The 14281-nt window shown below is 37.4% G+C and overlaps 1 protein-coding gene across 2 annotated transcripts in view; it reads right to left on the bottom strand.

Annotated features, from left to right (window-relative positions):
• Positions 1-14281, bottom strand: part of LOC132140867 (rab GTPase-binding effector protein 1-like) — a 40666-nt gene that overhangs the window by 13467 nt on the left and 12918 nt on the right. For both annotated transcript variants that reach the window (XM_059549906.1, XM_059549907.1), the window contains exons 7-9: positions 8290-8468; positions 6697-6807; positions 4982-5440 (exon numbers count right to left, since the gene is read on the bottom strand). In XM_059549906.1, coding sequence (XP_059405889.1) covers positions 4982-5440; positions 6697-6807; positions 8290-8468 — 749 coding nt within the window. The remainder of the gene's footprint in view (positions 1-4981; positions 5441-6696; positions 6808-8289; positions 8469-14281) is intronic.

The raw sequence follows: 14281 nt of genomic DNA, 5'->3' as shown, positions 1-14281 counted from the left end.
AGATCATTCATCAAAATGCAAATGGAAAGTGCACTGCATTGTGGCATACAGTTCTGTATGTCCTGCAGAAAACTGTTTTTGCAGTCAAGGATATCACGGGGTAATGATACAGATTTAAGTTTTACAAAACTTGCTTTTGAAATGCACATCAGTGGAAACAATGGCAACTTATAGTTCAGTGAGTCAGATGTTGAATCAGTAACCTGTGACTGATTTAGTGATTCAGTGAGGGATTCATTACACTGATTTGAAAAGAACTGGCTATGGTTTCACTGTAAGTTTCTGATTTACTAAAAAGAACCAGCCTGAAAGATTTATTTGTTTGCCAACTAATCTACCAATTTACTGGTTGCATTGTATGTTTCTGATTCCCTATAAAGATAGACTCAGAAGAGTCATTTATTCATGGAATTGGACAATGGTTGTACTGTAGGCTTCTAATAGCTAAATAAAATCATATTTGGTAGATCATTAATTAAAAAAGCCATACTGCACACAGTATAAATACCATGTAGTACAAAAATATTGCAAGCAAAATGATAATATAGCATTCCAAATATATATAGTTCAGTCATGAAACTCTAGACGGCACTGACTGGCTGTTAACGTAACTGATGATATTCAGAGTTAAACGACTTGGCACAAGCTGATTGGTTCATGCTGCATTGACAGCCAATGAGCTTACTACCTTCCATTTATATGGCTGGCTGGCATCCACTTGAGATTAATGCAGCACGCTTTCAGTTTCTCTGAAACTCAACAGCTAGATAAGTAAGCAGTATTCACTCTGATTTCAGTGCATTGTTGCATTCGTCAGAGTCAAACTAGTTTCAAACTAGAACACATACAAGTTGTTAAACTCTGCCCTATTAGCCTATACAAAGCCCTGAGTGAGAAGCAGCGGTCCGCCATTAATGCTTTCTTGCTGTAGCTGCTGGAGGTACAATGTCAGTGCCAAAGAGCCATTAAAAGTGTCTTGTGTTGGCATGCACCAACAAACATAGGTGTCTCCATAGAACGCTGAGGACACAGAGGTTAACTTTCATTTTTGAAGGAAATGTCCCGAAAAAAAAAAACGAAAAGGGCCTATACGTTTGTGCTAACATTTTACACAAGACTGCCTCACAAACGAGGGTCAGTTCAGCGCTGGAGTTATGCAAAGATTGCTTCTGAAAGAGGGATCAATACCGATGCTTCCTGCACAAACATCCAGACAAAGTAAGCATCATGTGTCATATTTTGTTTTCCAAAAGAGTTTCTTGGCTCTCTGTAAGGCTAATGTTGCTAAAGCTACCATTGTCTCTGTCCATTTTCAATAATGTTGACTTCATGTGCTACCAGAATGATTAATAGGAATGTGGTAGTTAAAAATTGCATTTGGAAGCAATGTGCCAGTAGTCACAGTTAGTAACACGGTCACCACCAGTTAAACCGTAACACCGGTATGCCCGTGAGCATGAGCTCGTGAAGCTCTGCCAGGGTTGCCAGGTTTTCACAACAAAACCCACTCAATTGCTACTCAAAACTAGTCTAAATCACTAAAATTGCATTCCGGTGGGGTAAAATACACGTTTTTAGTGGGATTCCCCTGGTATAAAAATTATCTGTGGGGAATTTTTAGATAAAACTTCATATACACACTCTGGGGACATCAGAGATGTCAATGCATTCTATGGCACCTTTAATATATTCTGTAGGCATTCATTTCTAGATTAACCATGAATGGATCACTTTCCAATGCACACCTCACTAGTGGGGTCGGTTTGCAGTTGGCATTTCACAGTTGTTCACAGGTTTAAGTCAAAATAAACCCATATAGCTGTCTTTCATAAACATCATTCTGTCAACAGCCTTACCTATTTAACCATAACTTAATGAGCAACAGAAAATAATATACCCGCTCATTCCTGTACTCGTGCTGCATTGCAATGCACTTCAGAAGAGGGAGCACTCATTCTTAAAGAGGCCACATCTATATTTCACTCTTTAGCTTGGTTCAGTGATAGTGAAGAATTTATTATGAAAGTCATGTTTATTTATAGTTTAAAGATAATCAATCATGAATTCGTTTAAAATATAAAGATACTACTAATAATAATTCCTTTCCAATCAGTAGCCCATGTACAAAGTAGCTTATAGTAGGACACTCCTAAAATGGAATTTACTATTTGTATATTCAGATGAGCTTACAGCAATTATAGTACTTTCATGGAGTGTAGCAGCAATATCATAGAATTTAGATTTTGTGTTATTAGCAGTATGCATAGCAAATCGAGTCAAATTATTATTGTTGTATATAGCAGTGGCATCAGAAAGTATCTGGTTGCATGAAATTTCAGCAATAACATGGGGCAAGTAACTCTAAAACTGAAATATGCTTTTATTACTTTATTTAACAGGGCATACAGTAGATTTTGTGAGCTCTTCAAAGCAAAATAGGCATTATTTGTTTGCATTTCACTGTTAAATAAAGATGCTTGTAGTAATTCTATGTACATTCATGCAGCTTTAGCAGCAGTATGCATAGCTATTCAGATCGCTAGTTTAGTGAATTGTAATAGCAGCAGCACACAGCAAAATCCAGATGCAATGTTGGAAATATTAGTAGCAGTCTGCATGGCAATCCAATTATCATTGTTGCTAATAATATAGCAGTGGCTGCAGGAAGTACTTTTAGTTGCATGAAATTTCAGTGATAAGATTTGGATGGTAGTTCATCTGAAAGTCAACAGGGTTTATAGAAAAAGCAAAATAAGCATTAATTTGTTGAGTTTATTTAATAAAGGGGCAGTAGCAGATTGCAATGTTAGCTAATTTTATAGCGTGCACAGCAAATTCAGATGCAAGGTTAGAAATAATATCTGCAATATATATCAAGTCATATCGTTGCTAATATAGCAGCGGCAGCAGAAAGCACTTTAGTTACATTAAATTTTAGTGATAAATCATGGAGGGTATATTAACTCTTTAAAGTGCAATAGGCATTTATTACTTTGCTTATTCAACAGGGCTTACAGCAGGTTTCATGAAGCAGCAGTAGATTATGCTTCACAAATTTTTATTAAATATTACAACTGCAACAGCTCGCAATTCCTACTACATCATTGTGAATATCATTAACAGCAACAGCATGCACTCCAACTCAGTATTGAAATGTTAGTGAATATTATCAATGGCAGCAGTAGCAGAAGTTTTGTTGCATTGGCCGTATCGCACTGCATACATTGCGGACAGCTTTATCTATTTTAACGGATCTATTGACTTTGTCATGTTGTGCCGCTGAAGTCTGGCGTAAATACCGTGTCAGAGTAAAATATGCATTCACCTAGCTACTGGAGCTCTCAGCAGTTCAGCCTCTTGTTAAGTAGCAGCAGCTTGCATAGGAATTCAGTCATCAAGATTTTTCTTAGCAGCAGCATGCACAGCATTTCTATGTTGTGAATTTTAACTTGGACACAATTACCGTATTTTTCGGACTATAAGTCGCACCTAAGTATAAGTCGCATCAGTCCAAAAATACGTCATGACGAGGAAAAAAACATATAAGTCGCACTGGACTATAAGTCGCATTTATTTAGACCCAAGAACCAAGAAAAAACATTACCGTCTACAGCCGCGAGAGGGCGCTCTTTGTTTTCAGTGTAGACTACAGGAGCACTGAGCAGCATAGAGCGCCCTCTCGCGGCTGGAGACGGTAATGTTTTCTCTTGGTTGATTTCTCTCGGTTCATGTCAAATTAATTTTGATAAACAAGTCGCACCTGACTATAAATCGCAGGACCAGCCAAGCTATAAAAAAAAGTGTGACTTATAGTCCAGAAAATACAGTAATATAAAAGCAGACAACTGCATTTAAATAAAGTCACTGTAGTTTCTTGCTCAAGACCATTTTGGAACAAGCCAAGCATTTAGCAATGATGTGTTCATACAATGCAAAGATTATTGTTCTTAATATGCAATATAAATATTTTAAATTATTAAAATAAATGAGCAGCTGCTTTTGAGGCAGAATTAGTCCATGGCATATGACACCACAACTACAGGGTGTACAGTGATTTATTCTTTCAGCAAACATTGTTAGTTATTAATAATGTTAGGTACGCTATTTTCCACTGCAGTAACATTGATAAAAGTTAATGAAAAAAAAAAATTAAATCACTTGAATGACAAATTTTGAAAGTTTGCTGGGGGTTACTTCATCTATCAGCCTACAGAGTGATTCCTGTTTGTTAATGACACACAGTGCATGTTTCTACCTGGGTAAGTTTGAGCTATTGGCTCAGACACGCATAGTTATTTAGGTCATTATTTAAATAAAACTAAGATTACAACACCCCAGCTTCACATTGTTAAGCCACTACTTAATTTATCCGGGCTCCATTAGCACAGAAACACATTTAACTCAGGTTACTAATTTAAGCTACCCGGTCAACAGATCAGGTACACACAACAATAGTGCCATTCCGCAAAGACTGCCCAGGCTCACATAGATAGCAAACAAAAAGTCTCACAGCTCTCCGGAGCAGCAGCATTGCAAACGTCTTGGCAACAGATTTGCTTCTTCTGGGGGTTTTATCTTTTAAATTCCTTCTGCCTCATATCCTCTCGTGCAGTTATAATGCAGCGTTTTGACTAAACCACTTCTACTTCAGCTGCATGAGAAGAGAACCCACTCATCACTCAAAAGAGGGTCTAACCCTATATTAGCAATGCGGCCAGTGAGTTTATTTTCAATAACAACAAAGCTACTTTTTGGCTGGGTTCAACTGTACAGAAAACAAAATAGAGACAGTTTAGTGACCATATTCTTCATCCCTAATCCTACTCAATACTCAAACTTAACAACGGCCTTATTATCCATTATCACGTAGCAAATTAAGAGTTTTGAGGCATAGTCATAGTTAATAGTGAGAACTGGATCTTCAAATAATTTGTCATTTAAATAAATAAAAATGCCCCCTAAAGAGCATCTACTATCTGACCTCTTGCTGCAACAGATTCCACTCGCTCTCGCTGACCAGTCGGTAGCCAGACGGAGGCAGGTAAGCCGTATCAGCAGAGTGAGAGATGCTGGACAGGAGTGATGCTGTTTCCTCCTGCTCTGGGGTCATGGCCTTAATGGCCTTCTCCTGGTCCTTGGTGAGGAGAAAGTGTCCTGGCTGGAGGGATGATATGGAGGAGGTGTCCATGCTGTCAAAGCCCCCACAGTCTGCCCCCACTAGAGGACCAAAGTCTGACTCGTCCAGCTGGCTGGCTGACTTGGTCTTGTTGTTGTGTCCGCAGAGCCCGTGAGGCTGTAGGGCCCCTCCTGAAGAACCCAGGCTGTCGGTGGACTGCACCCTCCGAAGCCCATCCTTATAGGGGTCAGAGCTGTCCGGGCGGCCCGGGGTGTCTGCGTCCAGAGAGTGTAAAGAGCTGTGGATGCTCTGGCTGAGATGGGACTGAGATCAAAATTAGGAAGAGAAAACAAGGATGCTTAACATTTAAAGTAACATTACAGTCAACATTTAGATTTTAAGTTTAACTGAAATTCTGTTTACAACCCAAAATGAGGAACGGTTGTTTTTATAAATATACAAACAATATTTCAGCATAGCATTCATGTATAATTTCCGTCCATTGATAAAAATGTATGGTATAATGTGGAACGTAGTGAAATTTGGCAAAATTTGGATGAATAAATCAAAGTTGGGCTGTACACTTTATCAAATCAAGATATAGACTGGTGTCTTTAAAATATATAACGTTTAAAAATATGTAGTTTTTCAGCCTGGTTCTGGTAAGAGCACTTGGAGATTTGGTTTGGTCCTCACACAGCACATACTGTGACCCATTAAACATAACAATAAATAATCTATTAAAAATAGTGATAAAAATATTATTGCACTTTATGTATTTAGTTTAAAATATATATATATATATATATATAAAACAAAAAAAAGTGTGATAATACTATTATTTAAAATAAAAATGGAGTATTAAAAAAAAATACAATTCATTTATAAAACTTAAAATTAAAATGCTATAATGTCCTTTTTTAATAAATGAATTTCCATCATTTTTAGACTTTAAATGATCAAGATTTTATTTTGTCGGGTTGCTGGTAAGGAAGTATGTGTGCGCTGCCAGGTTTAGCTCTGCTGACTGAAGCGTGTCAGTGAATGAAATGTGAAATATAACAGTTTTGCATTGTGCTTTGAAATGGTAGTGGATAGCCTAGATTTATGCTTTCAGTTAGAATAGAAATCTTATACAGTATTACAGTTTTTTTATCTAAAATGGAAATTTGGCTTTAAAGGCTGTCAACCATGTCGGAATGCAAATGAGCAGTCTGAACTTATTTACACAGCGCACCTCTTTATTTTGGTCATGTATGCACACCTGTGGACCACTTATGTGCAACCCTGTATAAATAAATAAATAAAATATTTAAATCAACCTTTTTTTGTCTGTGTGTGTGTGTGTGGGGGGGCAAGTTTTCATTTTAACAATAAACCTCGGCTGTGTAGCACTTTGTTTGCCAAAAAATAAAAAGGAAATATTACATTTTACTCCTATTCCATAGATTATTTAAATTCTTATTCTTCAATGCCTTTGATCGCAACCATTTTTTTTTTTTTTTTACATTTTTTTAATTTAGTAATTTATATTAAATCATAAATCCAAAAAACCCCCCACAGATTTTCTGTAAAAATACCTCTTCTATGGAGAGTCCAAGCAGAGAGTCCTCCACTGCTTCTGTATGCTCCGTCCCATCATCCTCACTAGCCTCTTTAGCCTGGATCAATCTTTCCTTCTCATCCTCTTCCTGACAAAATAGTTGCAGAAATTTACAGTAAGACTAACCAGATGTCATAGTACTCTGTGTGTATGTATATGTAATATGCAATATAATATATATAACTCAAAATATATATATTTTTACAGTACTCTTGTTATTGTCTTTCCAGAATAATTTGGAGGTTCAACAGACCTATTAATCTGATAGCAGTGAATGGAGGACGCCGTGATCAGAGCTGTTTTCGTGGTGTCATGGGTTTCGTGTTAAAGGAGATGGAATGTAAATGGACAATTTATATGAGCAAAGAGCAAATGTAAAAAATGTAAATCTTTCTAAATCTCCTATGACAACTTGCAGTGTTACATATCATATCAGAACACAACAGTTAAATGCTGTTAACGCTGTTTTGCATGTTAGTGGAGCAAATAACCTGCCCAACTCAATCAGAGCACAGTCCTTAGTTATTTTCAAGAATCGGCTAAAAACACATCTCTTCTGTCTTTACTTGACTCTAACTCTAGCACTCTCTATTCTAATTCTATTATTTATAAACAAAAGTGCCTCTTTTAGACTTGCGAACTAATTAATTACTAACGGCTTGTTTTCTTAAAAAAATAAAATAAAATAAAAACTAAAACTAACACGAACACTAGCTTCTCTATTCTTTTTGTATTCTATATATTGGTTTTCTTTTATTTATTATACAATTAACAAAAAGCAAAAAAAAAAAAACTAACAATAGCTTGCTCACTTTTTCTATTGCATCGGTTTACTTTTTATTTATTATATAATAAATTATAAATTATAAAAAAGGTAAAAAAAAAAAAAAAAAAACCTTGCTAAGTGTTTTGCATTAGGCTAACTGAGTTGATTTTAAATGGCTTCCTTTGTCCTCATTTGTAAGTCACTTTGGATAAAAGCGTCTGCTAAATGATTAAAAATGTAAATGTATAGAACTGTTTTAGATCCTACTCTGAAGTAGGAGCTAATTTAGTTCAGCCAAGCACAGTTCCTAGAACTAAATAAGTTCCTAGTTTCTGTTGTGCTAACACGGCAAAAGCGGGTACTTCCGCCGATAGTTCTAGGAACTATAAAAAGTTCCTCTAGTGCGAAATTCATCTAGTGCTTTTGGACACACTCTACATGTTGTGTGCCAAATGTATATGGGTAATACATATTGAAAATTTTAATATTTAAAGATTGGTTTCTGTCGACTAAGCAGCTTCAACCACAGTGAAGTCTCTTTGGTCTAAACTCCTGCTCCACATTGCTGTGTGTTAAACAAAAACTTTTTGACTGGCAAAGAGTTTTTTTTGGTGCTTGATGAAGCATTTGAGTGTTTAGTGAAACCAGAAGAAAAAATTACTTGACACTGAAAGCTTGCTGCTTCATGTCTGGTTAGGATAGAGTACAACCAGCCAGATCTTTTATACCTACTAAACAGCCTCAACTGAGAATTGCTTTTCGATTCTGATTCGATGTTTCCAGTTCATTAAACAACAGAAGTACCTGGTCCCTCTTCTTCATCTCCTCCACCTGCCGCAGCTGCTCGGAGGACAGCACGGTCTCAATGCGCTGCATGTCTCGCATCAGCAGCCGCTGTGACTCCAGGAACTGATCGTTGGCACGTTGCCAAGTGTGTTTCAGCTGATTGTGCTGTTGCCGCTCCAACTCCAGCAGGTGAACCACTGGAAGACAAACTATAATTCAAACTGGACGCCAATCAACTGAAATCAACTATGTAAAGGAAATTGGATATAAAGCCCTCTAGCCTAACACGGCTCTACAGTATGAGCATGTCACCCACATTCACAAGTTAGAGTGAATGTGAAAAATAATTTGGTAACACTGTACTATAATGTTAACAAACTTACAATTAAAAACATTTCTAAAGCATTTATTACTCTTAGTTAACGTTCATTCCAACATTTCCTAATATATTATTTCTGTGTCCTCCATGCCACAAGGATGTGCCGTTTTATTTTAAATCAAAGCTAAATACATGTAGAAACAGAACATCCTTGTGGCACAGAGGACACAGAAAAGCATACGCAGCATGGTGATATGAAGTGACACGGAGGAGACTGTTGAAAAAGGAATTATTGAATAAAGTTATTATTTTGCTTACAAAAAGTGTTCTTGTCGCTTCATATAACCCAGATTGCATGTCTGATGGCAGATGGAGTATTCTGACGAAGACTTTTTATACCTTTTATGGACCTTGATACTGTTATTTACTTAGCAGTCTATGGGACAGTCTCAAGCCTCCAGATTTTCATCCAAAATACCTTAATTTGTGTTCCAAAGACAAACAGAGATTTTACATGGTTTGAACAACATGGGGGAAAGTGATTAATGACTAAATTTTCACTTTGGGGTGGAGTAACCCTTTAAACGTACAGTGAACAGATGTATTTTAATTAACTAACGTTAAAAAAGATTAAATAAATACTGTTAGTTAATGTTAGTTAACGCATTAAATACAGTTGACACATGGAACCGTATTGTAAAGTGTTACCAATAATTTTGGTCCATGTACGAGTGACATCTGATTATAACATATGATGATGAAACATCATCAGCACAATCTGATGCATCTAACCGTACAAAAAAAAATCATTTGGGTTGATTTTATTACCGTTTAAGTAAACAAAAAAGCATGTTTGTTTCTATGTTTGAAACGTTCACACAGGATGCATTTGTTCTCTATTGTGAGCAACTGACAACAACAATGCTGAGTTTTAAAGATGGAATCAAGTCAAAAATAGTTTAACTCTTGAAACGCCTTGAGAACTTATGTTCTGTTTCTGAACGCAAAAACACATCCTGTATGCATTTCCTTATATGACATTAAGCTGTAGTGTAGTGCAAACGATAATGCTTGTCAATTACTAAATTAAAAAGAAAGGAAAGGAGAAAATGGTAATATTTTATTATTTTTAAATTACATTATTATTTAAAATAATATTAGGAATAACATTTAAAATAAAAGATCTTCTAATTGAATATATTTTAAAATGTAATTTCTTCATGAACAGCACTTATTTGAAATAAAAACTTTGTAACATTTTAAATGCCTTTACTCTCACTTTTTATCATCTTAATGCACCCTTGCTGAACACAAGTAGTAACTTCTTTATATTATAAAACATTACTAAACTCAAACTAACCCTAAACAATAGAAGAAAAAGAAGAAAATAAAGTAATAATAATACATTTAACAATAATAACATTTATCCTATATCATATACATCAACATATCTTATACCACTGCCTGCTTGGACATATGCACTAATGTGCAGTTAAAAGCAAACAATTAAATAAGTAAAATGGTAACACTATTTTACAGTCCGGTTCCTCATGTACATACTATGTACTTAATAACGTAATTATATTTACATTTAGTCTTTTAGCAGATGCTTTTATCCAAAGCAAATTACAGTACAAATGAGGACAATAGAAGTAATCAAAATCAACAAAAGAGCATATGTAAGTGCAGTCTCGTTTACCATAATGCAGTACACGTAGCAAGGTATTTATAGATCCTTCAGTGTGTCTTGGAGGGGTGATGTTTCAAAGTCACACCACCTTGCTACTGGGGTTCCTCAAGGCTCAGTACTTGGACCACTTCTCTTCTCCATCTACATGACATCATTAGGATCTGTCATTCAGAAGCATGGCTTTTCTTATCACTGCTACGCTGATGACACCCAACTCTACCTCTCATTCCAAACAGATGACCCGACGGTAGCTGCTCGCATTTCAGCCTGTCTGAGTGACATCTCTAGCTGGATGAATGACCATCACCTTCAGCTTAACCTTACAAAAACAGAACTCCTGGTGATTCCAGCTAACCCATTGCTTCATCACAACTTCTCTATACAGCTGGGCTCATCAACCATTACTCCTTCGAGGACAGCTAGAAACCTAGGAGTTGTGATGGGTCATCAGTTAAGCTTCACAGACCACATTGCTACAACTACCCAGTCCTGCAGGTTTGCCTTATACAACATCAGGAAGATTAGACCCTTCCTGTCAGAGCAAGCAACCCAACTTCTTGTCCAAGCTCTTGTTCTCTCCAGACTGGACTATTGTAATGCTCTCCTGGCGGGCCTTCCTGCATGTACTGTCAAGCCTCTGCAATTGATCCAGAATGCAGCAGCGAGGGTTGTCTTCAATGAGCCAAAAAAAGCTCACGTTACTCCTCTCCTCATCAGGTTACACTGGCTACCAGTAGCTGCTCACATCAAATTCAAGGTACTGATGCTAGCCTACAAGACGACCACTGGCACGGCACCAACTTACCTAAACTCATTGGTTAAATCTTATGTGCCCTCCAGAAGTTTGCGCTCTGCAAGTGAACGACGCCTTGTGGTACCATCCCAAAAAAGTTCAAAATCACTCTCACAGACCTTTTCCTGGACTGTGCCCAGCTGGTGGAATGACCTCCCAATCTCAACTCGTACAGCTCAGTCTTTACTCATTTTCAAGAAACATCTAAAGACTCATCTTTTTCGCCTGCACTTAACCAACTAACACTAGCACTTTTCCTTTTCTTGTCTTTTAATTTTATAAAAAAAAAAAAAAACCTACCTATGCGTTCTATACTAGACTAACTGAGACTTGTCATGGCACTTGTATACTGTTGTTGTTCTCTTGTTGACCTGACTGCTTCTATTGTTCTCATTTGTAAGTCGCTTTGGATAAAAGCGTCTGCTAAATGATTAAATGTAAATGTAATGTAAATTTAATATATAAGTGTGTGTGTGTGTGTGTGTGTGTGTGTGTGTATACACTCACCTAAAGGATTATTAGGAACACCATACTAATACTGTGTTTGACCCTCTTTTGCCTTCAGAACTGCCTTAATTCTACGTGGCACTGATTCAACAAAGTGCTGTAAGCATTCTTTAGAAATGTTGGCCCATATTGATAGGATAGCATCTTGCAGTTGATGGAGATTTGTGGGATGCACATCCAGGGCACGAAGCTCCCGTTCCACCACATCCCAAAGATGCTCTATTGGGTTGAGATCTGGTGACTCTGGGGGCCATTTTAGTACAGTGAACTCATTGTCATGTTCAAGAAACCAATTTTAAATGATTCGAGCTTTGTGACATGGTGCATTATCCTGCTGGAAGTAGCCATCAGAGGATGGGTACATGGTGGTTATAAAGGGATGGACATGGTCAGAAACAATGCTCAGGTAGGCCGTGGCATTTAAACGATGCCCAATTGGCACTAAGGGGCCTAAAGTGTGCCAAGAAAACATCCCCCACACCATTACACCACCACCACCAGCCTTCACAGTGGTAACAAGGCATGATGGATCCATGTTCTCATTCTGTTTACGCCAAATTCTGACTCTACCATCTGAATGTCTCAACAGAAATCGAGACTCATCAGACCAGGCAACATTTTTCCAGTCTTCAAATGTCCAATTTCAGTGAGCTCGTGCAAATTGTAGCCTCTTTTTCCTATTTGTAGTGGAGATGAGTGGTACCCGGTGGGGTCTTCTGCTGTTGTAGCCCATCCGCCTCAAGGTTGTGCGTGTTGTGGCTTCACAAATGCTTTGCTGCATACCTCGGTTGTAACGAGTGGTTATTTCAGTCAAAGTTGCTCTTCTTTCAGCTTGAATCAGTCGGCCCATTCTCCTCTGACCTCTAGCATCAACAAGGCATTTTCGCCCACAGGATTGCCGCATACTGGATGTTTTTCCCTTTTCACACCATACTTTGTAAACCCTAGAAATGGTTGTGCATGAAAATCCCAGTAACTGAGCAGATTGTGAAATACTCAGACCGGCCCGTCTGGCATCAACAACCATGCCACGCTCAAAATTGCTTAAATCACGTTTCTTTCCCATTCTGACATTCAGTTTGGAGTTCAGGAGATTGTCTTGACCAGGACCACAACCCTAAATGCATTGAAGCAACTGCCATGTGATTGGTTGATTAGATAATTGCATTAATGAGAAATTGAACACACACATAAACCTACAAAGAAAACAAGTGGATAGAATATAAAAAAATTGTTGTTGTTGTTGTTTTTAAATAAAATAAAAAAGATATATAGATAAAGTAGAATTAAAATAAAATAGAATAAAAAGTGCTTGAGATAGAGGGTCAAATAAAGATGGAACAGATGTGTTTAGTCATTTCTTGAAGATGGCTAAGGACTCAGCTGCTCAAATTTAGTTGGGCAGGTCATTCCACCAGTAGTGAATATTTAATGAAAAAGTCAGTGAAAGTGATTTTGTGCCTCTTTGAAATGGCACAATAATGTGCTGTTCACTTGCAGAACATAGTTCTCCGCCCACCGCTCATCTGATTTGTTGGGAGTCACGAGTCCAATCAATTGTAGCGGATCTGACCCGAACCAGACAAATTAAAGAGTCGATCAGTTCGACTTTGGTTGAAACATGAGCCAAATTCCTCAGGAAGGCAACAGGAAGTAATAAATCTTTCCTAGTGCCAAAAGTCCAAAACAAGTTAACCAACCAACCAACTCTTTCACAGAACAGCTTTTGACATTAACACCATTAGAACAATTATTGACTATTTCAATTCGGAGAAGAGATTGTCATATTTGGGGCAAGTAATTGAGATGCAATGCCGGACATCACGTGTAAAACCATGAGAGTACTACATAGGGCTGGGCGATATATCAAATATTAGCGATAATATCGTAATAATTTTGACGACGCTGTACAATTTGAATATATCGGGAATATCGAATATTTCAAATTCAAGCATACTTTCCCAAAAGAATGCGCCGAATGTCCAAAAAAGGAACCTGTAACTGCTGACTGCTCTACGCCCCTCTACTACGAGAGCATTAATGATAGCAGGTTTCAGATAACAAGAGTTTAAATCTCCGAATCAGAGCTCCACTGTTACAAGGATACATTTCTGCCCGGTGTTTGCTTATTTTAAGCAATCTGGCAACCATGCGCACGTGCTCACTCCTCATTGCGGAAGAGCCGCCGACGATAATTTGAAAACACTAACAAACTGGAATTGAGCGATCTAATGAAAGCGTCGTTCAGCCGGTCTGTGTTCTGTCGTGAGATCTCAACTGTATTGTTTGCATTTGTGATCGCAAAATAAATGCACTTACTCGACCGCTGATGTTTGAATAGAGAAACATAGGCTATGGCCATTTGGAATTACTATTGGGGAATTTCACTGATATGTTTACCAGTTTCCATAATATAGACAGAGAGAATGCAAAAGTCTTTGGTATTCGTTTATATATATTTATATATAAGAAATAGCTATGTGCTTCAGCAACTAGCTCCCCATCTAAGAGGGTTTTTAGTGTCAGTAGGAACATAGTTTCATGCCACATAGCTTCTCTTAAAACCACAGACAGTTGACAGACTTGTGTTCTTAGCTTAAAAACTTGTTAAAATTTTTTTACTAAAATACTTATTCCAGTTGCAGTTTAAATTGTGAATTGCATGCACTAAAAAGTTGACAGAATGCACTTTCTGTAACTG

This window comes from Carassius carassius, chromosome 5, assembly GCF_963082965.1.
Source record: "Carassius carassius chromosome 5, fCarCar2.1, whole genome shotgun sequence".
In the NCBI taxonomy this organism is placed as follows: Eukaryota; Metazoa; Chordata; class Actinopteri; order Cypriniformes; family Cyprinidae; genus Carassius; species Carassius carassius.
Note: the sequence above shows the minus strand (reverse complement) of the source record. Positions and strands in the feature narration are given on the sequence as shown.